The sequence below is a fragment of the Vespa crabro genome, chromosome 4, assembly GCF_910589235.1.
Source record: "Vespa crabro chromosome 4, iyVesCrab1.2, whole genome shotgun sequence".
NCBI lineage: Eukaryota > Metazoa > Arthropoda > Insecta > Hymenoptera > Vespidae > Vespa > Vespa crabro.
In genome coordinates, this window is record NC_060958.1 from 12,060,991 (window position 1) to 12,086,725 (window position 25,735).

At 41.7% G+C, this 25,735-nt stretch overlaps 1 protein-coding gene across 5 annotated transcripts; it reads right to left on the reverse strand.

Moving 5' to 3' along the window:
- Positions 1 to 25,735, reverse strand: LOC124423569 (transcription factor cwo-like). Of its 5 annotated transcripts, XM_046961436.1 has the most exons (6): positions 25,521 to 25,735; positions 24,502 to 24,694; positions 11,177 to 11,306; positions 1,933 to 2,116; positions 1,587 to 1,823; positions 1 to 1,499 (listed from the first exon to the last, which is right to left on the reverse strand). In XM_046961436.1, the coding sequence occupies exons 2-6, from the start codon at positions 24,564 to 24,566 to the stop codon at positions 784 to 786; spliced, it is 1,332 nt and encodes a 443-aa protein (XP_046817392.1). In that variant the 5' UTR covers positions 24,567 to 24,694; positions 25,521 to 25,735; the 3' UTR covers positions 1 to 783. The 5 variants fall into 5 exon arrangements, with proteins under 5 accessions (XP_046817392.1, XP_046817396.1, XP_046817391.1 ...); XM_046961440.1 differs by lacking the exon at positions 24,502 to 24,694 and having other exon boundaries at positions 25,521 to 25,734; XM_046961435.1 differs by lacking the exon at positions 25,521 to 25,735 and having other exon boundaries at positions 24,502 to 25,149.

The window sequence follows — 25,735 nt, forward strand, 5'->3', positions numbered from 1 at the left end:
ATAATAATAATAATAATAATAATAATCGTCGTCACCGTCGCCGTCATCATCATTATCACTACACCATCGTCATCGTAATCTTAATAATAGTAATAGTAACAATAATAGCAACATTAATAATAAAGAGGACTCCACTCGTCGAAAGCAATACACGCTATGCATATACCTTTAAAACTTAGAAAATGTGCTTTTCTCTCGAATAAATAACTTTTTCTTTCACGTATGTGATAAAATGCAATACTTTCGTGCAATACTAGTGTCCATCAAGACCATACTACCAAAATTGAATGGAACTAAGTTTATTAGTCGCGAAATATTTTCCACGTAAAAAAAGGCCCCCTCTCTGTAGAGTCCTCCAAATGGAGTCCTGTCTCATATATTATCATTCATATACGTATATAGTACCCGAGATAATAGGTACGTGATGTAGGATTACAATATTGTGCCTAAAAATTTGTCGCGTCAGCTTTCTTCGTTACTCTTTTGGACAGTACTCGCAGATACGAACGGACAACTTGTCGAAATATTCGCCGAATGCAGGACGCTTTAGAAAAGTAGGACGCTTCGCAAATACTCCGGAATGTTTCTAATGGACGATATTTATCGAGCGCAATTGTTCCTGTTCATAAAAGGCGCCAATGCGTCGTGCTAATAGTAGCACTCAGGTATCCCTCTCTCAAAGATAATAGCAATCAAAGGAATCTTCGTCGCACTTTGAGAGAATGATTAAAAATATCTCGAGCGAGGAAATAAAAATAATCGGTTACTCGTCTCGATGGATCTTTACGTCTGATAAATTGGACTGTGTTGGGTCGACCACGGCGCGGCTCCGTTTCCTATCGTATTGGTCGTCGTCGTGCCCGTCGTCGTGCCCGTCGTCGTCGTCGTCGTCATCGTCGTCGCCGTCGTCGTCATCGCAGTTATCGCGGTTGGACTCGGCGCCGACGGTGGCGTCGAATGTTGATTGAAATTGACGGATATCGTGACCGGATGGAGGACCGTGTCTGGCCCGTTGTCCGGAATGAAAGCAAAGTAAGGGCTCAGTATGGAAGCCTCGACGGTTAAAGGTACGTAAAAAGCGCCGCCATCGTGAAGCGCGAAAATCGGAACGCCGTGAGACGAATTCGCTTGTTTTTCAGGACTCGACTTTATCCTCTCGGCGGAGAACCTCTGCTTGATCGAGCTCTTGAACTTGTAATTCTGAGGGCGATAGCTATTGCTAGCGCTGGGAGGCGTGCTATGAGAATGGCTGCTGTGGTTACTGTCGTCGCTGACGATCGTGGGCGGCGGTATTGGACCCGGGCTGCAGCAAACGCCGGAGCCGAGCGGGCGCTGAGGACGTTCAGGATCGCCGAAGGAGCTCACGCCGGAGCTCGAGCCATGATCGGAGTGAACGGTAGGCTGGCATATCGTAGGTATGCTAACGTGAGCGTAACTCGTACCGTTCGCGCTACCATTCGACATTGGCATCTCCGGCTGAGGAAAGCCCAGTCTGTCGCCTAAAAATATTTCAAAGAATTTCCGAAATGAAAATTGGAATAACGATGGAAGAACATAGGGAGATAAAGGTGGACGCAAATACGCACTCGCAGCCAAAATCTTCTCGCAATGCTGTTGCAAGTGATTGGTCAGCTGTACGCAGAGATGATCCCTCGCGTAGAAGCCCTCGACCTCGATGAGAAAGTGCATCGTCTCGCTGAGGCACTCTTGAAATCCCAGCCTGTAATGTTCGGCCGCGGTCGAGGCCGCGGTCGAATGGGAAACGCTGTCGATGCTGTCTTCGGGGTGCGCGTGCACGGGTGTAACGGTCGCGTGCTTCGTGCCTAAAGGAGAAACGAAAAACAAAACAAAAAAAAAAACAAAGAGATCTATCACTTTGTCCTTGCCTCGAGAACGAAAATAATAAAGATAGTCGGTAGAAAGTTCTCGAACCTTGTCGAAGACCTTGCAGGTGCTTCATATGACGTATGGCCATCTCGATGATCTCGGTTTTCTCGACTCTGCCGCGACCCTTCTTCAAGTATTCCGCGGGTATTAACCTGCTGAGATCGGCAAGGCAATTGTTCATGCGATCTCTTCTGCGCTTCTCGATGATCCTGTGCGACATCGGATCTTGCTGTAATGCAAAAACGAACGATCGATCGATCGATCCTTTCTCTCGGCGAAAGCCGAATAAATAAACGTTATTAATAAGCCTATCGAGTCTTTTCGCTAACTTTATTAACACTCGTTAACGAATGAAACCATGCTGTGTCGTCATCTGATAAGAGCGAAACGCTTTGAATTTTAAGACTTAAGAGAATTTTAAAAAGTACAATTTATTCATATCAATTTTGCGTCGAATCCTTTGGATCCATAACGGACATCGGATATCGGAGAGGGTTTCTTATCTTTTGCCCCTTTTTTTTTCATTCGGTCTATCGCGTGTACGTTCGCGCATGTTGTGTTTATCCTAAAATTATTTCAATACATCTACTACGTACGTAAGTCAGTAGAGATCGTCCCTGCCGATAATAGAGGAATGATCGAACGCCCTACTTCGCTGGCGTAACTCCACAGCGATTTTCCACGTACACCGCGCGCCAAAATTAATCGAGTTAAGCTCGAGTTCTTAGAGAGAGAGAGAGAGAGAGAGAGAGAGAGAGAGAGAGAAAGAAAAAAACAACGTACGTAAGTTGGTATGGAATTGCCTTAGTAATATAATTTTGGATAACCGATCACGCGCCTTTCCAAACGTTTCGTTCGTCGTTTAACGTAAATAAAAAGCACAATTTACCTCTTTGTTCAAGCAACGCCTTTTCCTCGTCGGTGGCGAATGTACCGCGTTGACGTGATTAATCACCGGATAATATTGCATATTCAAAATATTATCCATACTGTGCGTGACCATCGTCGTGTTTGCGCGATAAGATGTCCGAAACGACGAAATGACGACGAGGAAACGTCCCAGAAGTATAAGAAATCGAGGGAAGAAAAGCCAATGAGCTTTATATCTATATGTATATATATATATATATATATATATATATATATATATATATATCTACCTATCTATATATGTATAACATATATATATATGTATATATATATGTATGTATATAGATATCTATCATTCACAAAAGTATCCTCGAGTAGCACATAATACCTGTTAAACGCAATGTAGACGCACTGCACTGAGCTGCCGTCGAGTCTATTTCCAACAAAGTTGGAAAATCTATCGAAAGTTTAAGCTAGTTTTAGCCGGGATATTGAATATGGCTCATAGTGCGGTTAAGCGTATGATAGATAAGTGGCAGCGCTCTACGGCGGATATAAACGACCGTTTAATAAGAAACGTCCTCCTTAGCGAATGGCAGGAGAGCGACTGAGTTCCGCCGGCTTCGAGGCTCGCTTTACTTTAACGGCGGACGGAGATGTCGCTCGGTGATGACGAGGACCGACGTCACGTGTTGGAAACGCCATGCACTACGCCCAACACGTGAGCCAACGTTGAACCTATCGTTGTGAATCTACGCACATACGTACGCAAGTGTAATCAGGTATATATGTATTGCATTCGTACCCAACTATTACGGCTATCTGCTACGGCGTAAGGTTGATCCTTACAATACAAGATCGACATTGTCCGAATTAGAAAAGATCTTATCAAAGAGAGCGCCTCTCCTTTCACATCGATTTTTTTTTTTTTTATAATAAAACTATCAAATACGAGACTCGATCGACGAAAATAGCTGAGGAGTGGGATACGACGTGACGCACCCGAAATTCGTCGGAGGGCTCTTTACCATTTCTCATTTATCCTACGTTGGTTCGTGTACTCGGCCGAGTCGTTCGTACGCATGTATCTTATTTAGTAAACATCGTCAAAGATTTTTCTATCTCAAAGAGGAAAAGGTCATCAAAGTTCGATTGGCGTATAAGCTATTAACCAGATATAACCGGACGCACTTTCTCTCTATTCGCGAGAAAGAGAATACTTTTTCACTTTGCGAATCGATATTTCGACGTAACGGAAGATGCATATGTTTTTAAACGATCAACGATTTTCCGATTTGACGCTCCGCAAAGCGATAACATTTTCCCTGCTCGTGAGCTCTAATATACGTGATGTAAAAATGGCATTGTAAAATATTCGGCGTTAATACATTTCTTTAATAAATTTCTTCGCGCGATCGAGAGCAAAAAGATAAAGGAAAACGGAATGGTCTGCACGTGCATATTAATTACGTATGTGTACGATCTGCGACATACATATCATACGCGTAAGCGAATAGAACGGGTCGCACATTGACCTCAAATAATCCCCAAAGGAAAAAAGAAAAATTAGTTGGTGCAAGGGAAAGATGATAAAATCTGACGAGGATGGAAACCGCTTTAACGAGGTCGTGATATCGCATTGCCCGGTTATAACCAGTCCACGAAGATGTTCTCGTATTATGATCAGAGTTTATCAAGAAGGAGTCGATCCCGCTGTTTTTCAAACGATAACCAGACGTCACCGGATCTCGGACACGTCTATGGCAACAACAGCGTAATTACGATCGTACACGGGCAAGAACGAAAGTGAACGAAGGGGGAGTCGGCAATAATTTCTCCTTTTTATTGGTTTTCTTTTTCTTTCTTTCTTTTTTGCTCTTTCTTCCGCGCTTAAATTTGCGACTGTTAAATTTACGAAGCACGTTTCCTAGAAAAATGCGATCGCTCTTACGATTGGCGAATTCGTTCGCGAAATAAATCGAGAAAATTATTGTCCGAAGGAAGAGCGGAAAGCACAAAAAAAATGTCTTTTCACCGATCCTTAATTATTCGCGAATAATGACGTGACGGAATATGAGACGTCGAATAAAGATTCGTTTAAAATTCATACGTAAAATTCATGGAAAGGATGAGGAGACAACAGCTGTTAATCTCGGCGACAGCTGGCTCGGCCTTAATATTCCAAACGGCTCGATGACGCGTCGGAGGATGGGGGGTGGGGAAAGCGAAAAGTCTGACCCCGACCATATCTCGTACGGATGAGATTGCGGAAAAAGGGCCGTTAAAGCCCAACCAACGAGAAACGAGAATAAGACAAGGAGCCGAGACTCGCCTTTTAGCAGGTAGAAGCAATTAAAAAGGACGTTTTACGCGATAATATTCGCCTTCGTAGAATCCGCCTTTAATCCCGGATTAGCCTTTGTATTACGATTGACGTACGTCCGACGACGATCGTCACGTTGGCGGTAACCCTCCTATGAAATTCGCGTTAGCGAGAATAAACATGTATGATCCAATCCGAGAATGGCCACGAACGAAGCACGCATCGGACGAGTAAACACGTGCTGTGTTCAATGCTCCTGACGCAATAACTGGGAATATGTATATTATTTCCGTCGAACGGCCGACGACGGTACCAATCGTCTGCGGCTACGACGGTACGCCTCGACGAACGAAAAGATATAGACGCCAAGAGCAACTATAAAAAGCATTCGAGAAAGGCCAAGCTCGTTTTCGTCGAGATCCTTCGATTTACGATCTGCCTTTTTGCACGTCGTTACACGTCGTGTAAAAAGAAAAATCGAGACATTGATACGTGTCTCATTAATAAGATCGAAAAAAGTAATTTGGATTGTACAATTGTGTTTAGTTTGGCCGAAACACTCGCCGGTAATAAGAAACTTTCGTTAATAAATGAAAAGTGGATGGAGGACCAAGTAATTAATAGGTATTAAAGTTATTAACGCATAGTTGAAAAATATGGATAACGTAAGGGCATAGAAAAAAGGAGGCAAGGAAAGTTTAATGAGAAGTAAAAAATAAAGGATCTGTCAAAAAACGAGCCATCCTCGTTACATAGCGCGAGTAAAGGTCGCGAACGGAAGACTGGGAGGAGAGGGGAGGGGTGGAGAGAGAGAGAGGGAGGGAGAGAGAGAGAGAGAGAGAGAGAGAGAGAGAGAAAGAGAGAGAGAGAGAGAGAGGACCGTTATCGAAGATACTAATAGCGCAGCACAAAGTCCAAGTCGATATCCGGTTGCTCTTTTATTCGCTGAAAACTGAAAATAATCGTGAGTCGTCGAGTCAAGCTCTCGTGACGCCTCGTGTTGTACCAATAAATCTCGACTTGTGGCACGTGACGCAAGAAAAAGAAATCCCCCTTGTGGACTACGATAAGAAGAGTTAAAAAAAAAATCGATAATAAAGAGGGAGGATGAACGCGTTCGCTGCTCGAACCGATAAAGCGTGGAAACTGATAAAGTGTGCGTACGCGCGTGCGTATGTCTATAAAACTAATGCGTTAATCGGACCTATCACGATCAACGAGCGAAACATTTTATTTTAACTTTCGCCACAAGATTCGTGCCATCTGACCTATCAAGTTTTCTTTTCCTTTTATCCGGCCGATTCAATCCAGTTCTAAAAGTTAACGTTAACAAATGGATGAAGCGAGTGCTTGAAAGAAATATACCGTTAATGCAAAACCGACGAGTGTAATTGAGTGTGTTATCGAGACAGAAAGATAACGAATAGATGCATTAATTAGATCTTGGACGGAAGAACGCGCTATCGTTCGTTCCAGCTTTTTCTTACAGGTCGACGTCCTATTTTGTTGAGCTTCCTTTAGCTTCATTAAATATTCTTGAACGAACGAGAAAGAGATTGTGCGTTTATCGACGACAATTGCTCGCGTTTATCGTTGTCCACGGAATTAAAGCCGAAGCCAAAGATAAAACGATAGCAAGCGGGAAATACCGAAGAATTGTCGTCGTCCATGATTTTATCTTGTTTTCGCCTTCTTTTTTAGATAATCCTTTTTCAATCGGTCAGATCTCGCGAACTCGATTGATTCAACCTCGGCAAAGGAGAAAATTTCTTTTTCTCCTTATTCGCGTTGGCGCGAATATCGATGCGAATTCACGATTCGCGGGACGAGCTATCTTGCGACCTCGTAGCAAGGCGATGAAATGATTCGAAGCTTCGGAGAGGAAGAGGAACGATTACGGTGTCACTCGTTGCAACGCAAACACCTAGCCTCGTTTCTCCTTCGCCGATCCGAAAGCCGGAGACGAAACTTTCGAATAAGGATTTTTATAAGACGATGACGAGCTTCCTAACGATAAATCGATTGTTCCAAAACGACTTTGTTTATATTCGTTTGATCGTTACGTCGGACGCGAATTACTAATCGAGTTAATAGAACGATCCGAGAAAGAATGAACGATGCCTCGCCGATAAATGCTAATTCGAAGGAGAAAGAGAAGGCTTTCCGATCACGTCAGCCATAAACATCGGTACGTTTCATGGAACGATAGAAAATGTAGGCAGGGAGGCGTCGATATCAGAGACACGTCGTCGACAACGACGAAAATGTCGACGTCGAACGACTTTCGAAATTGCTCGGACATCGAGCTCTTACCAAAAGCGTCGAAGGAGAGAGACGGACTCGTGACTCGAATTATCTCGAGACACGTCCACGTGTCGGCGATACGCCGGAAGGCAAAGGCTGCTGAGAATGATGGACGAAGATGGTTGCCTTGAAAATTCTGCTATCGACCTGCGCTCTCCCACTCTCCCTCCCTCCCTCCCTCCCTCTCTCTCTCTCTCTATCTCACTTTCTCTCCCTGCTTTTTCTGCGATGATCGTATCTCTTTAATCATTTTTCGCATTTCAATTCAATTCATTCTTATCACCATCGAAAAGAATCGATCGGTGTTTATCATTTAAATTTATAAAATTACTCTTTATATTTTTTAACCGTTTTCTAGTTTCCGTTAAAAAATTCTTATCGGATAAAATTGCTCACTTGTAATATCATAACGCGTCCTTCTATGGCAATGATAACTTTAATCAATATTATTTGGAAAGTAACATTTAATTGATATCCTTTAGGACGTCACGCGTACGCACACATATCAGACCTTGTCTCTCGGATGACGCAGTAGAGAGAGAGAGAGAGAGAGAGAGAGAGAGAGAGAGAGAGAGAGAGAGAGAGAGAGAGAGAGCGCGCATAACGTGATCCTGAGTCATAGCCATGACCGAGAAAGCGATCAGGTATTCCCGCCGTGGATGATTCGGTCCGGCACAGAAATTTCTTTCGTGTCATCGAATACGCGTGTCGCGTTAACTCGCACGTATGCCTTGATCAAACTCATCTAGAAATGGCGCATTTTGGAGTGCTTTCCATTTCATTTTTTTTTACAACTTAACACGCAATCGGCTGCCAAACGTTACAGACGTTTTATCGACAGCGAGTCGCATATGAGAAAGGAATAATGCATTGACCGAGAAATGATGCGCAATTAGAAATCACCTCTATTAAAAACATTATAATCAAGGTTGCGTCGTCGAAAGGAGAACAACGGGGAAGGATTCGCGATATCCGTGCGGTATTGTTGTTTATAAATGGTTCTCGGTCGATCAATCGGTGACGGATTAAGCGGCTCGTTACACAACACCCAATCGCTGGGTATTACGCAAGCGTAGATAAAGTCTAAGGTTTTCTCCTCGTTTTATTTCGATGACACGGGCCGCCGACAATCTCTATTGGCTCACGTTTCTCTTCGATACTAACATAAAATATGCTGATATTTGGAATACACAAGACCTTTTTCATTCAACGTCCCGCCCTGTTAAACTCGATTCCTTACTCTACTATCGTTCGATTGTAAGAAAAGGTCCTATAAATATGACCACGTGCACAATTTTTCTGAATCGATTTCTTGTAAAATGCGTGAATTACCTATAAAGGATCTTAGGCGATCGATTATTTGGAAACCGATAACGCATGAGATTGGAAAGTTGGACGTAATGAGAGAGAGAGAGAGAGAGAGAGAGAGAGAGAGAGAGAGAGAGAGAGAGAGAGAGAGAGAGAAGACGTCACCAATCCTGGAAATTAAGCGGCGGACATGAAAATTAATCGTAAATCTTTCGACAGAAATTGATGTTAATCGATTTATCAACATGAAAAATCAAATCTTATTGTTAGCGATTATCGTTAACTCGACCGATCTCCCTCGATTACGAACTCTCCCGTTCTCGTTCGAGTAACCTTCTACATTTGAGCAATTTTTCCGAACGATTCCCATTTTCCCGCTCTCGCTCTCTCCCTCTCTATCATTAGCCGAACGACTCGTGTAATTATCTGGCAGGCTCGCAGCATCTCGAAAATATGGCTCGTCACGCTCTCGAGCTACTTCCTGGACACGACCTCGAAACAATCGGTACTTTGGTAAGAAACAGAGATTGCGACACGGAGAAAGAGAAACGATGAAGAAATTTGCCGAAGGTGATCGATCGATAAATCGATGAAACGATTAACGATGCCAATCTGAGAATTTTAAGAATCTTTCTCTAAAATGTACGCGAGATGCCTGAATCGTATTTTGTTCAAAGTGCTAGTGAAATCAAAGTAACTGAAATAAAAAAAAAAAAAAAAAGGAAGCATCCATTGCGTGTGCATTCGGTGAAAAAGATGAAAAATAACGAGAAGGGAAAGAGGAGAGAAAAAAACTTGACCTCGGCCGACGAGCCAACGATCGTCGAGTTGTGTAAACGTAGGAACATCGGAAAGAGTACGCCTGTCTCTCGCCGTGTCTGACATGAGAAAGACGATATGCAAACACTCGCGAAACGTTCGCAAGACTTATATAAAAGTGGCAAGACCATCACGTTTCGTCGAATGTGATGTTACCCTTGGCATACGTACCAAACCAACCAATTGGTCGACTAATCATTAGCTCAACAAATCATAATTTTGAATATCGTCAAGGTATATTTTCTCTTTCGCCTCATCGTTCGAAACGAAATAGAAGAAAAGCAAACTACTGACCCGTAAGTGCGAAGTAAAAAACGAGAGAGCGAGAGAGCGAGAGAGAGAGAGAGAGAGAGAGAGACATACTATCGGACAAGCGCACGGGCACGGCTGTCAAAAGCGATCTTTCTCTCTTTGACGTTTCTCGAGTAGCTATCCAAGTATTTAGTTACTTACTTCGAGCTACCGTACTTTGAACGGAGCACGACGCGTGCGAGCTGCACGTGATCGAACAAACGAGCGAGCAAACGAGCGAGCAAACGAGCGAGCAAACGCTTCACTCGCGCGAACCAAGTCTATATACGTCTACTTTACCTCGGCACATGGACTTGTGCATTTTCGGTCTTTAATACCAGTCGCCTAACGATGCATCTAGCCTTTCTACTTTAATATTATTCATATCGAATCGCGTTAACGAAATCGTATTTCATTCAAGTCCTAATTTCATAAAGTCCTAATAGAAGAATATATAAGAAATTCTTAGCTATACCAAAAACGAAAAAAAATTTATACATGTTTATACATAGATGTATGGTATGTATGTATGCATGTATGTTTCGTGTGTAATGTAGTCGAAGGCAAGTTTTTGCTTAGATACAAGAAGCACGATAAAATAGGATTAAAACAAAAGACTTGGAAAGGCGTGTTGTTTACGTTTAAAAACGACAAGTTACTATCAGGTGAGAAGCCCAAGGAAAGAGGGAGTAGCGTTCCAAGAAATATCGCATGCATGGCTCGCGCGATTGATAAACAAACGTGGTGCGGCACGTGCCGCGGAAAAACAATTTATTATACGTCAGTATTTTCCAGAACGGACGTCGTCGTACGTTCCGATAAAAAATCGACGACACATGTCCCTTAACATCTGGCGCGATACTAAAAGCTATTGCGTACTTAGCTTTTACTTGACGGTCAAAGGTGTTTCTCGAGCACCATCCATTCGCCCTTTAATTGGAATTAACATTTGGCTATTCGAAGATGCAAATTTTCTACAAGATTTCATATATATGGATACGCCGAGTTTGATGTATGTACTACGACGAGAACGGTTTCGTTTCCGGCAAAATCTAATGAAGCTAGGGCAAAATCTACCCAAAAACCTTCGAGCAGAATATTTCTCAGAATATTTCCAACTGCGAAAACAAAAATTCCCCTGGGATACGTTAAATCCACGCGAAGAAGTTTGATTTTGAAGAAGTCCACGTTACATCGGCATCTATCTATTCATCTACGACGTGTACGCTATGTTGTACTTTTCGAGTGCCGAAAATAATCTCCAATTAGAAATCGCAAGTTAAATTAAAATTTAAAGGAATTAAAAGAAGAATAAAAAAAGGAAAAAAGAATAGCGATCGAATGTTTCGTTTCGAAATTCAATCAATGACTCACCCTGGAAACCTTTTTCTTGGTGTAAACTTCATCGTCCTCCGAGGCGGTGGCGAAATTCAAGTTTCCTTCGCAGTATCCTGCCCCAATGCCCATTCTATAGATCTCATCCTTGCAGGATCTGCCATCCAAACTGAAAAGTATATCTTTAATTGAATGAAGGTTAAAATGTTACGCGCATTAGGATAGAAGGAGTTTACCGTGGACGATTTCAGAGGGAAAACTTTTATCGATAAGATTAATAATTGCGATCGCAAGAGAATCGCATCGACTTTTCGCAGCGATAAACGACGACGAGCTACGTATGTCGAGCGGTTCTCATCGAGCCACTTTCACTTTTATAGACGATGTACGATTTTCGCGTACGTATACGATTGCCGATCCGTAAATGCATATAAACTGTGAAAGTAAACGTAACTCATAATTGCATAAATATCCAAGTTTTTTTAAATCCTATCCTTTTAATATATTAAGATTATAAATTATATCAATGCACGTCGTAGACGGTGCATATGCGGATCCATAACGATGATAATAACGATGATAATCGAAAGAATCTGATAAAAATCTCATACGACGATTAAAAGTCTAAAATAACGCTGAACAATTTCGTGTTAAAATCAAAACACTTTTACTTCTCAACGATTCGTTTTAAAGGTTAGCGGTTCGACCAGGGACATGTACATAAGTCTATAATCGCGACTATCGTACAGCTCGGAATTTAAACCTATTTAAACTCACGACGCATAGCTTGCAATTAGATTGCCACGATTGAAATGGATAAAAAAACGGAGCTTTCCTTTTAAACAAAAAGAAAAAAAGCGAGAAAACATTTATCCATATAATTGATTTATCATGCACGGATCGTGGATGAAGGAAAATATAGAAATTATGAAAGATAACGTAAGAATTTGATCGATCAGGACGAAACATTAGAGGAAAATCTTTGCTAGAGGATGTAGAAATGGATCTACCTTAAATGAAAACAATTCTTATCCCTTTTGATCGCTTAATAAAAAAAGCAATTAAACCGTACTTATGCGCATGTATATTGATATTTCGGAAAAGTTATAATTTACATTACAATTATCTTTAGGCTGCGCTCGAGTTGTGAAATTGCTCTCTTCTATCCAGTCAAACTCGTAATCCAATCGCTCTTTATTTAATTAATCTCACGTAAAAGCAGCACATTCCTAATACGAAAAGAACGTAACGATTGAACGAGCGACACGGCTCGTCTTCGGAAGGATAAGGAGACAAACGATTCACGGCCACGGCACTTTACGTAATGCTTACTAATTATATCTCTATATCTCGATAAGCAACGGAGTTTCAGTCAATAACCCTGTCACGAGGTTATACCGTGCGGGACGCTTATACTCCGTTATAGATTTTCCTTTCCTATAAGTAGAAGCACACGGAAAAAGTACACGATCTGGCTCGCGCGCATATTACCGGCAAACTCGGCCGGCATCGTCGTTGCTTATGAAATTTACAGGAAAGAGAGAGAGAGAGAGAGAGAGAGAGAGAGAGAGAGAGAGAGAAACATATGCCCTTACTCCTTAGATTCCCGCGCGACACTAAACGACTTAAAGAGACTGGCTGTTCTCTTTTATCCGTTCGTCGAGTATGAATCTTTAAAATAGCGAGTCCTCCGATTCCGACTTCAAACCGTCGCGACGTACGACTGACGGTTGAGTTCCAACAATAATATAATTGATCGACGATAAGCTAGAATTAATTCGCGTACACCATAGGGACAGGAAATTCGTAATATCGATCGTGATGATCGCGCGACATTACTTAAACCATCTCGAGCACCGTTTAATTACTAAATCTTCCTGAAGCGGCACGTGCCAGCCGTCGTTTCACAACAGTCGTTAAACGCAGCTCGATAATAGCCAGGAAGGACATTCCGATTGATAAATAAGAACAACAAAACGCGAAACAATTCATATCTATTGCTCGCAACACATCGAACGTATTAATTCCTTTCACCGACATCAAATTTCACTCTACCTCTCTTGGAAACAAATCAATTTCGCTACGTGCTTAGGCCGACCTCGTTTCCGCTTATCGATTTACATCACAGTCACGAATGAGACGGATTATCAATCGCAAAAGGAGACGAACGTTGACACGCGATGACGATAAAGGTCAGGGAAAACTGAAATTAATTAAAATGAAATATCCAGAGTTTTCTCGAAGCGCCCCCCTTTTTTTTCCTTTTTTACAGCGAGCACGAGCGCGATGCCCCTATATTTCATCGGTCTAAGAAATTACTCAACGCAGTGAGACCGAAAGTGGTTATGCCTGAGAGAATCGAGCCTCGTGTTCTCGCACGTGGTTGACATTTTCTGGCATGTGACTCTCTCATAGGCTGCTCTCCCATTGCCTTCTTTCCCTTCTTTCCATCCTATCGTCCCGTCTACGCGCTCCGTTTATATAGAAAAGATGCGATGCACAAGAAACACATGCCTATATGCCTTGCGATAAAACGAGGCGAGCGAATCTCTTTCCTCGTTAAGAGATTTAGCGCTTCGTTAAGACACTTTGCGCGTGATCTTAGAATATAATATATATAGCGTCCATTAATAGCATTGGTAATTACGATCCACCCATCGACCCGCTCGAATATCCGCGAACTTTGCTCGATTGGTAGTAGCAATGCTCGCACATTGCTACTACGTGACATGCGAAGTCACGTTAGCCCACCATTCCGCATTCCAAAAACAAAGAAATAAAGAAAACGATTGATAGTAATGATTAAGTATGAGAATAAAAATGATAAGGTCGGGAAGAATTGTAAACAAAAAGAAAAAAAGGAAAGAAAAAAGAAGTTCGCCTTTCCACTGATTCGAGATCTGCTCCGAAAAGATCGTAGCATGATCGTGGTTTGCGATTCACGACGTCCTTCAACGACCTTTACGTCGGCATCTCGCCGGAGTCCGTGTTTGCTCGTGCGTGCATTCACTTTCACATATGTATAGTTGCACTTACGGCATCCGCTCGGCGAAAGAGGGGAACGGTCAACGAAGAACGGCGGGAGAAGCAAGGAAAAAGAGGGAGATAGAGATATCGCGCACGTGCGTGAGGTGAACCATCGTGAAACGAGCTCGATATAATACACGTATGTGTATATATTTATATGTATATATATATATATATATATATATATATATATATATATATATATATAATATGTATGTAACTCTCCGCGTTAAAATCGCGCGCGCTTTAAAAATATTACGTTATTATTAGCAGAAGAGTACGTGGTAGCCAAGTTTTTTTTAGATCTCTTTATCGGATACGTGCTTCTCGCTCGTGAAATAGCGCAGGCCGTATTAGTCGCACAGTCCGATAATCGATATACCGAACGCGCTGGACGACGCGCGTCGGGAGCCAAGGACTACTGGAGCCAAGACTCACGCGTTCGAAACTTTCAATGTCAACGGACCCTTCTTCATTGTTTTGTCCCAGAACGAAAACATAGGCTAACGTTTATACACCGATTTATAGCTAGAGAGAGAGAGAGAGAGAGAGAGAGAAAGAATAACACACACACACACATCTCGCAGAAAATCGGGCACGTTGAGAGAATACGTCCTTCGACGACCTTTCCGTGCGAGCATCCATGCGTGCCCGGGCTCGCCTTCATCGTAGCAACGTAGCAAACATTCGAGCTTAGGACGCACGTGCGTAAGGTGCGCCTTCGTCAAATCGTACGCCCACACACAACACTGACACAACATGTAAAAGATTTTATATCGTGTACTTAGACGTTATCACCTACGCACCGGCCGTTTGAATGATATATTCGATCGCTGCATAGCCCTCAGAGTCGCATTATATCATGGTACGAGTTCCAACATTATGTTCCAGTGAATATGAACGGACGAACGTCCGACTTGTTGTCGTTGTTCCTGGTACCCCGTTAAAGCTCCCTCGATTACGCTAGATTCACGGTATAGAGTATGCGAAAGATATACAAGTACCTATGTAGTATCTATCTAAAAGATAAATGGACGGTAAAAATAAAGAACGTGTCACGATAGGTGCCACGATGAATCGTCGTCCTGTTACGATTGTACGAGAGATTTCAAAGAAGCTTCGATCTTTTCTTCGTCGTCGAATTTCCGAATCGCGCATGATTTACGCGACTGCCTTTTGAGAGATTTATACTCGAGAGGCGAGACGCGTAACTTCAGAATAAATGACAGACAAAGCCACGACGAAATTTATTGCTGCTCGAGGTATCCTTCATAAAATATTTTACGTTTCGTCGACTGTATTATGCCGTGAGCTATCCGAGATATGTCCTTGCTACCCGTTTACTCCCCATCGTTTGATAGCGGGCCCCATTGATCTCTTACATCGATATAATTCATCGGTTATTCTTTCCAATTCTCAGTATTCGAGCCGAGCCAAGCGACAGGAATATAAGTTAATGGAAATGTGAATGTTTCGCTCGCATACGCATGCGCATCGCGAGAACGAATTAGATCGAGATAATGCAGAGACGAGAGAAAATAAGGCGAAGGAGAAAAAGAAGTGCACGCAGCTCCTTATCAACCAGCGAACTAACGTAATATGAAGGAACTTTTGCATAAACTCAAGACAATTCTACTCGGAAGTAAAACAAAAAACGCACGATGCTTTGTGCTGGAGTACGCATGTACTCTGGCATGTACGCACATGTGTGACACCTTACGAGCGAACACGTGTGACATTTCGAGCGTATTGCGAACGTAATAATATAATCTGCGATTACGTAAGTCTTCGAAAGGAAAAAGAAGAAAATTCTGTGCTAGCGACATCACCAAATGGAAAGATTTATCCAAGTAATCCCTCGAGAGACAAATACGTTGGCGACGATGTTTCTCCGCATATTTCTCGATTTCGCAGTGATAACAATAATAATGAAGGAGCCTGAGATTTGTCGATTCGTCGATGGGAAAGTCTCTCTCTAAAAGATAAACCTACATATATGTATAAGTTGATAAGTCGATATTTCTTTTCTTTTCATAACGGGTACACAAAGTTCGAATTATTTCACCGGGTTCTTACAATTAGAGTAGAGGAAGGTGCGCAATGGGGCATAACGTAACATATCGAAGATAAAACGTTCGACGATGCGAATCCTCGAAACGAAACTAAACTTTTCTCCGATCCGTGAAAAATTCTCATTTGCTATTCAACGTTAAATCGTATTTCGTTAATAGCGGAACAGATGCTTTCTCTTCTCATCCCGTCCGAGTTTTATCCTTTTCCTCTCGAACGATAGGCACCTCGATTTGCTTGAAGAAGCTACGATTGGTTGTGTTTCAAGGAGCTCAACTTTTAAAACGCTCGCTTCGTCATTCTTTCGTCGAATTGATTCGTCTCGATAGTCGCGTGATCGCGAGTAAAGGATAAAGAGAGATAGAAAATCGGTCGAACTCGATCGTTAAAATCGGTCGAACGATCTGAACTAGGAACGTTAGTTCCTTTCCGTTCGAAGAAATTCCTTCGAGGCATGTTTCCTTTTCATTTTATCTTTTTTTTCTTTCTTCTCGGCCTCGTCAAAATATTTCGACCATCGAATCATTTGAAAAATATTAACCATTGATACGACGACGACGACTCGGTTCTTAGGAAATTTCGAAAACCGTATCGTCGCGTAGTCTCGATTTCGGAATATGCTCGCACACGTGCCGATTACTTTCGTTACGCAAGAACGCCACCAAAAGTTCTCATGGCAAAACCGCCATGTTTATTTGCCGATGACGCGAGGGCGCCGCGCCGTTGTGAAAGGTCAAGGATGCGCCGTGAGGAATAATAATATACCGCGTTAGTTATAATTAAAATGAAGCACCGCTTAAAGAAGCTACCCGAGATGGATTAAAATAGAATTTCCAACGTGCGCATCACGTGAACTTTGCGTGTTGGTTCTCACCGAATCGTTGCATCTAGTCGACTAGACGCGCCTGATGCTATAATTATTATAGAGAGCATAATGCATTTTAAATAGAAATGCTACAGTTTCATATAGGATATTCTTTTTGGAGATGATCGAGGAATCGTAGGAACGTACCTGACATAGCCTTGTCTCAACGAATATTAAAACTTTTCTTCTCGAAATTGGAAAAAGGAAAGATCTAATAGTATGAATCGAGCCGATAAATGTGTTACCTATTCGTATCCGTCTAATTCGACATTCGGCCTTTATATTCGTTTGGCCGACCGAGTCGTCGTTTGGTTGCGTTCAACGGCCCCTCAGCACGTCGCTCGGCACGAAAAGCGATAGAATAGACGCTTCTACGCGTATGTACGTATAGAGAACGTATGAACGGCATCGGCATAGAGAGAGAGAGAGAGAGAGAGAGAGAGAGAGAGAGAGAGAGAGAGAGAGAGAGAGAGAGAGAGAGAGAGAGAGAGAGAGCACACACACACACGCAGCACACATACGTCGCCTCCCTTCCGTTCTCATGATACCGGGTTGCTCGCTATATAAAAATACTAACCTACATAGATCGTTCGAGTCCGCGCGATCGGAACGCGTGTCGTACAACGTGACTCTCTCGCTGAAACGCTTTGCTTCGTGCCAGCTCGTTCGTCCCCACTCGAGACTCAAAGAACTATGATGACGTTTCCTCGACGTTTCCTTGACGTTTCTCGTCTTTCCTTCTTCCACTTGCAGGATAAAACGAACGCCTTGTTCTCATTGTAAAACCGAAGAATATTTACTAGTCGAAAATGCGAAATTAGAGAAATCGTGGTCCAATCGAAGAGAGATACCTCGACATTGAAAGAGAAAAGAGAGAGAAAAGGACGGTATTACTTATATCTTACGTAAACTACCCGTCTCGATTTTACCTAGAATACTTGAGTTTCTATCGACGATAGAGACCTTCTCTTTAAACGCCAAGACTCGCCAAAAGAATTCCGTCGAGCAAAACTCTTTTAGAAAATTGCTACTATCATCTTCGGGAAATCGAACGTAAAGGGATCAACATTATGGATCCCATTGATCGGCGATAATCATTGCGCCATCCGATTGTCTCACGGCGTAGGGTGATCTGGCGTGACGCGCCGATTGCAAATTCTTTAGTCCTTTTGATATCTTCCGAATATCTCCTTTCGTAATAACCATTGGAAAATATAAAAGACAAGATTAAATATATTTCGATTTCGATTTCGATTTCGATTTCGATTTCGATTTCGATTTCGATTTCGTTTTCGATTTCGTTTTCGATTTCGATTTCGATTTCTATGATAATATCTGATAAATTACATTAGCCTCAAGTCTATCGCATACGTTACCACCCAAATGGAGTTGATTGCGATTTTGAAAAGCGACTCTTTCGTTCATCGAGAATACATATCTATATTTCACAGTTCTAGTAATAGTTCGGTTGGCGTGGTTAAATTTGGCAATGGCCGACCCCAATTTCGTACGTTTGCGCGGTTCAAACCTTGACTCGATCTAGCGAGGAAGCCTAGCCTACGTGCCAAATATATGAAATGTGTCTTTCAAGCTTTGCCAAAAAAATTTTACCCTATCCTTTCTTTCTTTCTTTCGTTTTTCTTTTTTTCCTTTTGTTTTCATCAAAAGAAAGAAAATTCGAACGGCTTTCGTCTGGCCTGTCATTAAAACATAGCCGATCGATCGGTCGATCGTAAGATGAATCAGCGGTCGCATCCTCGAGCGAATAGTCTAGTGTACTATTTTCCACGCCTACTCACACGTTCGCACGTGCGCTCGTCGCATACACCGATGAGCGCCTTAACACTATCTCGTGGTGCGCGCGCACGCAAGCACGCGCGACCACACGTGCGCTCTCAAGGTAACTCTCACTTTCCTTCTCTCGCTCGCTCGCTCGCTCGCTCGCTCATGAACAAACGCGGCGAACGACGAACGAACATACATATACATATACACATACATATACATATGCATATACATATACATATATATGTACGCGTACGCACGTAAGCAAACTATCTCTTTTGCTCTTTATCCTATCCTTCTAGGATAAAGGAAACCTTACGGGTGCAATCAATCGATTCTTCGGTGATACAAATCGGGGAAAAAAATCACGATAGAAATCTCACAACGAAAAAATAATAAAAAAGAAAAGGATTAAGGAAAGGTAGGCTAAGTAAGTTGTACGTTGCACGTTGTAGATTGTATGTATTAACGGGTTGCCACGACGACTCCTTATCGCGACGTATACGATTTTATCATCGTACACGGCTAAGTACATAGGTATCTATATGCGCCAGGACCACGCCGCGTCCGCGTCGGTCGTAAACAATTATATATTTTTTTCTCCTTAAAGCTCTTGTTCCAAATTCAACAGGATGGAACTTAGAGAGAAGAGAAAAGAAAATAATCGACCTGGCAATTTCTCTTCTATTAATTCATGGTTAAAGTTTCGATTGGATCGCATCATGCTTAAAGAATTTCGATCCTGAAAGATCGATATTATTAATAGAATCATGGCGAGAGGTCGATTATTAGAACAACGTCGGTCAACCATTGAAGTGTAAAAGTGTGAGATCGATCGTAGCGCGAGGTCGCGGAAACTGTGTTTTCTAATGAAATTCTTTCTGTTTATGTCGAGTCATCGGCAACACGTGCAGCCGAGCGTGCTTTTAAACGCCCATACGGACCAATAGTTCGAGCTTCGACGAACGGGCGAAAATAATCGTTTAATCGGAATTTATCGCAGTAAAAGAGACGGCGCTCGAAATCTTAGCGTAGAAACGATAGATTTCGTCGTTTGGCTTGTTTTCGTTGATATTGAAATGAAACGAATGAAACGACGTCAGGTCGTTGTCTTATGTTTTAAGACGATCACATCAACTATTATTATTAGAAACGATCTTTACTTATTATAAACGAATTAATTTGATTATCGCACATACGTTCATATCTGATATTTGCAATACGTGTCGGCCGATGATAATTAATCGTCCCTATAACAGCTATCAGCGCGAAATGATTGCGATTGAATTTCGTACACACGTCTTACACATATATCCTCGTGTTCTCATTATCAAAAAAAGAAAAGCAACTTTCTTTGGAGTTTCGACACGAACCGTGTCCTAAACGTTTCAAGATTGGAAACTAGAAAAAGAAAGTTGAGAATCATTCGCGAAAAAGAATGTACCTTTTAGAAAGGCTATCGACATCCGAGAAGATCTAAAATGAGCAAAATAATCGGTCTTCTCTCGCGTTTTTTCACCGTTCGAACGGCCGAATAATCCACGCATGCGAAAAGAGGTTAGACGCTGGAGGCTGGTTTTCTTACTTAAATTATATATAAATACATATATATATATATATATATATATATATATATATATATATATATATAAAACATCCATCTATGTATCTGTATATACTATACGTATAGGTAGATAGACAGGCAGAAAGAACTCGAAGGAAAGTCTTCGAGGTTGACCCGAGCGACAAATTTAATTGAAAGCAATTAAATCGAGTCGATTTTATTCTCTTGAACTTAACCGAGTTTTACGTCGTTTGCGCATTCGGCGTAGGCGTTCGGTCGGCGTTCGGTTAAGAGAAAAACCTCTTCCCTCATCTCCTCTATTTCCATTCCTTGCGTCTTCGAATAAGAAAGCGTTTAGGTCGAGAGAGGGAATCTCATAAACTCCTCCCTACGAGGGAAACCAAACGCGTACGACAGGTAATAAAGGTACCATACTCTTCATCATTTTCGTATCGAACATACGTCCCAGTCACTGTCTTCCCAATCCTTAACGATAGTAAGGTATCCGAAGCCTTCATAAATTCCCGTTGCGTTCAAATCAAGTAGCTAATAGAAAAAGACGAGCCCCATTGGGAGTCATCGAAGGATCGTTACCATCGTTTTCTTCTTACCGGGAATGGAAAGGGAAGAGCACGGTGCATTTCTGTGTTTCGCGTTTGTTCATTCGCATCGGCAAATCTGTTTATGATTCATTTTCATTACTTTCCAATAGAAAATAATTAATACAAATTGATATTTGGATTCAATTTATCATTAAATACATATTTAACATTAATTAGGGAAAAAACGCAAAAGCGTTAGCGATCAAAGTGTTATTGTTTCTATATCTAACGAGTTTACTTTCGACGACGAGAGATAACACAAAGGCAAGCACGAACGGAAAGAGATTTCGAGATAAACTCGCGACGGGAAAAGATAACTCGTGTTCGAGTGAGTAGGCGAGGCGAGAAGCAATCGATAATCTAAAGGCTCCTGCCATTGCTGACTGTATACGCGAATTCCCACGCATAAACGAGAGCGGACAGTACTAAGTACGTGCCTACGTGACCGAGAGCGGAGAAATGAAAACGTGGTTTGGAAACGAGCGCGTTATACTTTATCAACCTACATATGTATTTACTACATATCCGTACGTCTACGATAATATTTCAGACGCCGGATAATCCTACGCCTATTCGAAGATTTTGTCTTTCGATTGAAATCCACTAAAATATGAAATTCGCCGAGTATTCTAATTCTAAGCCTGAATATTCCCTATTGACAGCGAGTACCCATACTAGAAAGAAGAAGAGGATGAAGAAGAAATTCATTTCGCTAAAATAATCGATTAGTCGATAATTTAGTCGATAGAAGAGAGGTTTCGAAAGAGGTTTCACATATATGCTGAACCTTCCTATCATTTTCCATGACGTATAAACTTGTCCTACTTACGTCACTGCGAGACTTCTTTTCCGTTCGACGGCGCGACGTTTCATGATTCGCTTTCGAAGCGATATGATTTTGAAAGTGAGACCGATCGTTAATTTATTTCTTAGAAAAAAATTATAAGAGAATGAAAAAAGAATGGAAGAGGAAAGATCGAGCGAATGGTCAAGGGTACGATCGCTTTGCAATTATTTTTTAAATTCTTCGTCCGAATAATAAAACCATATAAATGGAAAAAAGCCAATTCTAATACCTATGTTTTTATTCAAATAAATCAAATATTTCGTCCAAACAATTTTACTTCCGTATATCGTCTTTAGAAATTACAACGATAGTGATGATTGTCGTTCTTCAATATCGCACGAATGATCGATATTCTAAATAACAAATCGTTATCTCAACACAATAACGTTACGTCTTATCGTACTAGGTAATACAACGTGTATCTATTTAAAAACAAAAGCAATCTCCGTGTCAATTCGATCGTTCGCATAAAATTGATATTAATTTTATTTACCAGATATGTATCATTTTTATAATATCATTAATTAAAGGAGGAAATGGTCAAAAGTTCTTTCAACTTTAGCGAAATGCGCACGATCTGTGCCGCCTCACATACATACGTACATTAATGCGTACACATATACATACATACGTACATATAGACAGAGAAAGAGAGAAATCAAAGAGCTCTCTTATTAATTGCTTCTATCGTTCTTGCGAAATTTCTTCATAAGCAACGTCCATAATATCGATAATGCCTTGCTTCCAACACACCATAATGAGTCGATTACGTCGATTTTTTCGACCTTCTCCATTGCACGCGCATTCCACACGAATGATTGTATCGCGGGCCTTGAATATAAAACAAATCGTACGCATTAGGAGCGTTCTTAAGTAATAAGAGAAATTGAAGCGATCGGAAAGTACTCGCTAATCGTCTCTATTCTAATCGATCGCGTCGAGTAAAAAGAAAAAATTCATCGCGTCATGCTCGTATCGTCGCGTGAATAGAAATACATGAAATAAAATGAATAAAGATGAAAATAACGAATGAAGATGGAATAGTCATCGCCCAATTGTCACAGCCGCATCGATAACACTTATAAATAAATTTTTCCCCTATATATAACAAAATATTCTCATTCTTCCTTTTAAGCTAGTTTTGTATTTTTTATTCCTAAATGTCAATTTGAAGGCCTTATATATTCTCTCGTGCAGAACTTTATCAATTGTGCTGATTAATAGGTGGTCGGCATTTTTACGTAGATCGCTATGTCATGACGTTCTTATATCGTCGCGTCTTTCATTAGATTTGAATAGATTTTCATATAATATTATAATAATTATAAAAAACAAAGTCGAGATAAATATAAGAGATCTATAGAAATGATCACAATCTGCTCGAAAAATTCTAGATTACGCACGCACGCACGCACGCACGCACGCACGCACGCACGCACGCACGTACATGCGCACGGACAAAGGAAAATGTAGAAAAGTCATCGACGTCGACCGATCAGCGCTTTAAGGAACGCTTAAACGCTTGCTTATAGTTCGAATCTAATTTGGTCGGGCGACCGAGCCAAAAAGTACGCGTACTACGTGGCGCTTGATCGACATCGGAAGAGAGAGAGGGGGGGGGGGAGAGAGATGGAGATAGAGAGAAAAAGAAAATGCCGACTTCTCTCTATTTTATCTTATCTGTAACGCGCTAGCGTACGGCCATGAATTTTTTAGCGGTGGTTGCTTTTGAAAAGACAAATAAAACAGCGATATCTACGAAAGTATTTGATTATCAGGGCACGAGGCGAACTAAGAAATTCAAAATCGAAGCACCTGTGTATTCTCCGCGATAACGACCTCTGCTCGTGCTCGATTATTTTCAAAAGCATCTAGGCTATCATTGACTGATCATGCGACTATGAACTATCTTTTGCTCGCGATTTTTCATGAATGGACGTATATTCGTATCTGTTTCTAATTCACACCGTTATGACCAACGAGTGCATCGCGAAAAAGTAAGTACTTATGTCTCTTCTCTTACGTTACTCTTTCTCTCTCTCTCCCTCTCTCTCTCTCTCTCTCTCTCTCTCTCTCTCTCTCTCTCTCTCTCTCTACGCGGAACTTTAGCAGACAATAAAGATTCCCTTTTTGCGTTTTCTACAAAGAAATTATTCTCGCTTTTATCGACAATATCGATTATTTTGGATTAGTAGGCCATAGAAATATTTTTGAGAAACGATTATGTGAAACGATGATCGACGGGGAATGTTCGCTGATAAAAAATCTTCCTCGCGTCAATGGTACGATAAAGCGGAATTAAATTTACACGTTTCTATTAAAAATAAATAATAGAGGAATGAAGATAAAAAAAGGAATGTCTCGGAGCAATCATGAAACGCTTTCTCGAGGCAACGAACGTTCCTTTACATTGTGTAACGTCCTATTTATCGATTCGAAAGCACGTGATACGATCCGGCTGTCTAAGCGATCCGAGCAAAATAATAGATGTGCCTCTTCGAAATCAGCAGGATAAAGTTACCTACCTGCTTCTTATTTACTATCCATAGTAGAATCGTTTCGATCAATCAAAAAGATCGATCAAAAGCACTTTATATGCCTTACCTCTCATACTTGACTTGCATAGAATGAGCGGAGTTGTCCTCCCAATAATTCTGTGTCTCCATCATTTTGAAGCATAGAACGAGACGGCGTAAGCACTGTTCTCAAAAAGTACGTGGAAACGTACGTCACTTTTTCGAATTCGTTTCGATAAATCCAACGACGATCTTCTTACTCCACTTACTTTGCCTTGGTGCTTAAAAAAGTAGAAGAACGTGATGACGACGAAGTTCCTCTATTCGATACGTTGAAAAATTTAGGTATCTTTGGAAGAAAGCTACCCCGACTAAGACGAAGAAAAAGGAATAAAAAAGGAAGGGACGCGCATGCACGGAATTAGTCGGAATGAGAGTCAAGGATCTTCTCTTTGTAGGAAAGGGCCGTGATGTTAGTTCTCCCTCTCGCTATCTCTCTCTCTTTCTCTCTTCTTGATTGATCGCGCGCGCACACGTAACGCGACTAGGTTAGACTCGCCTCCGCAAATTCACTGATACATTAGTGCGCAAGCCGTGCGACGTACCGAAAGAGGCCGGTGTTCGGGGGAATCGCCCACGACTTCTTCGCGTTCAGTTTCGCGGCGAAGTTCGTACTAGCGCCCTCTTTCTCTCTCTCACGCACACGCACATACACATGCACACATCCTCTCTCTCTCTCTCTCTCTCTCTCTCTCTCTCTCTCTCTCTTTCGTTTACTCGTGCGCGCGCAACAGCGACTACAGCCGCGCGATCGGAAAGATCGAGACACTTTGAAAAGTTCTAATAAAAGAATCGTCCACATGCGGATAAAGAAAATTCAATAACGACAAAAATATTAAAGTTCGGTACGGTGCCGTGGCAGTCACCGAGTCGCGGCTCACCGAGTGTACGTGTCGATAAGGCCGTTGACTCGTTCGACCGAGAAATTCCGCGCGATACGTTCTAGAGAGAGAGAGAGAGAGAGAGAGAGAGAGAGAGAGAGAGGATGAGAAAAGGGAATGATTAAGAGAAGGGATATTGCAGGGCCGTAGAAAACCTGACACTTACGTATTATCTATCTCCTCGAAGAGATGGGAAAATATTTATAGAACGCGCACACACTTTTTTTTAATCGCAAGTAACCTTCTGCCGTGCGCACTTAGAACCTGGGAGCGAGAGCGAATAAAGAACGGTAAGAAACGCGTGCCGTTAACTCGTTGAAACACCTTTCGCTTATAATGCGAGGTGCCCCTGCAAGCTGCTCGTTCCTTCGCTCGCTAGCT

What these genes read in the sequence shown, in the direction of transcription:
- LOC124423569 (XM_046961436.1), bottom strand. Translation starts at nt 24,566, where the DNA reads ATGATGGAGACACAGAATTATTGGGAGGACAACTCCGCTCATTCTATG. An exon ending in CCAAGAAAAAGGTTTCCAGG is followed by an intron (nt 2,117 to 11,176) that starts GTGAGTCATTGA and finishes TTTGCATTACAG; the next exon opens with CAAGATCCGATGTCGCACAG. An exon ending in CGAGAAGATTTTGGCTGCGA is followed by an intron (nt 1,500 to 1,586) that starts GTGCGTATTTGC and finishes AAATATTTTTAG; the next exon opens with GCGACAGACTGGGCTTTCCT.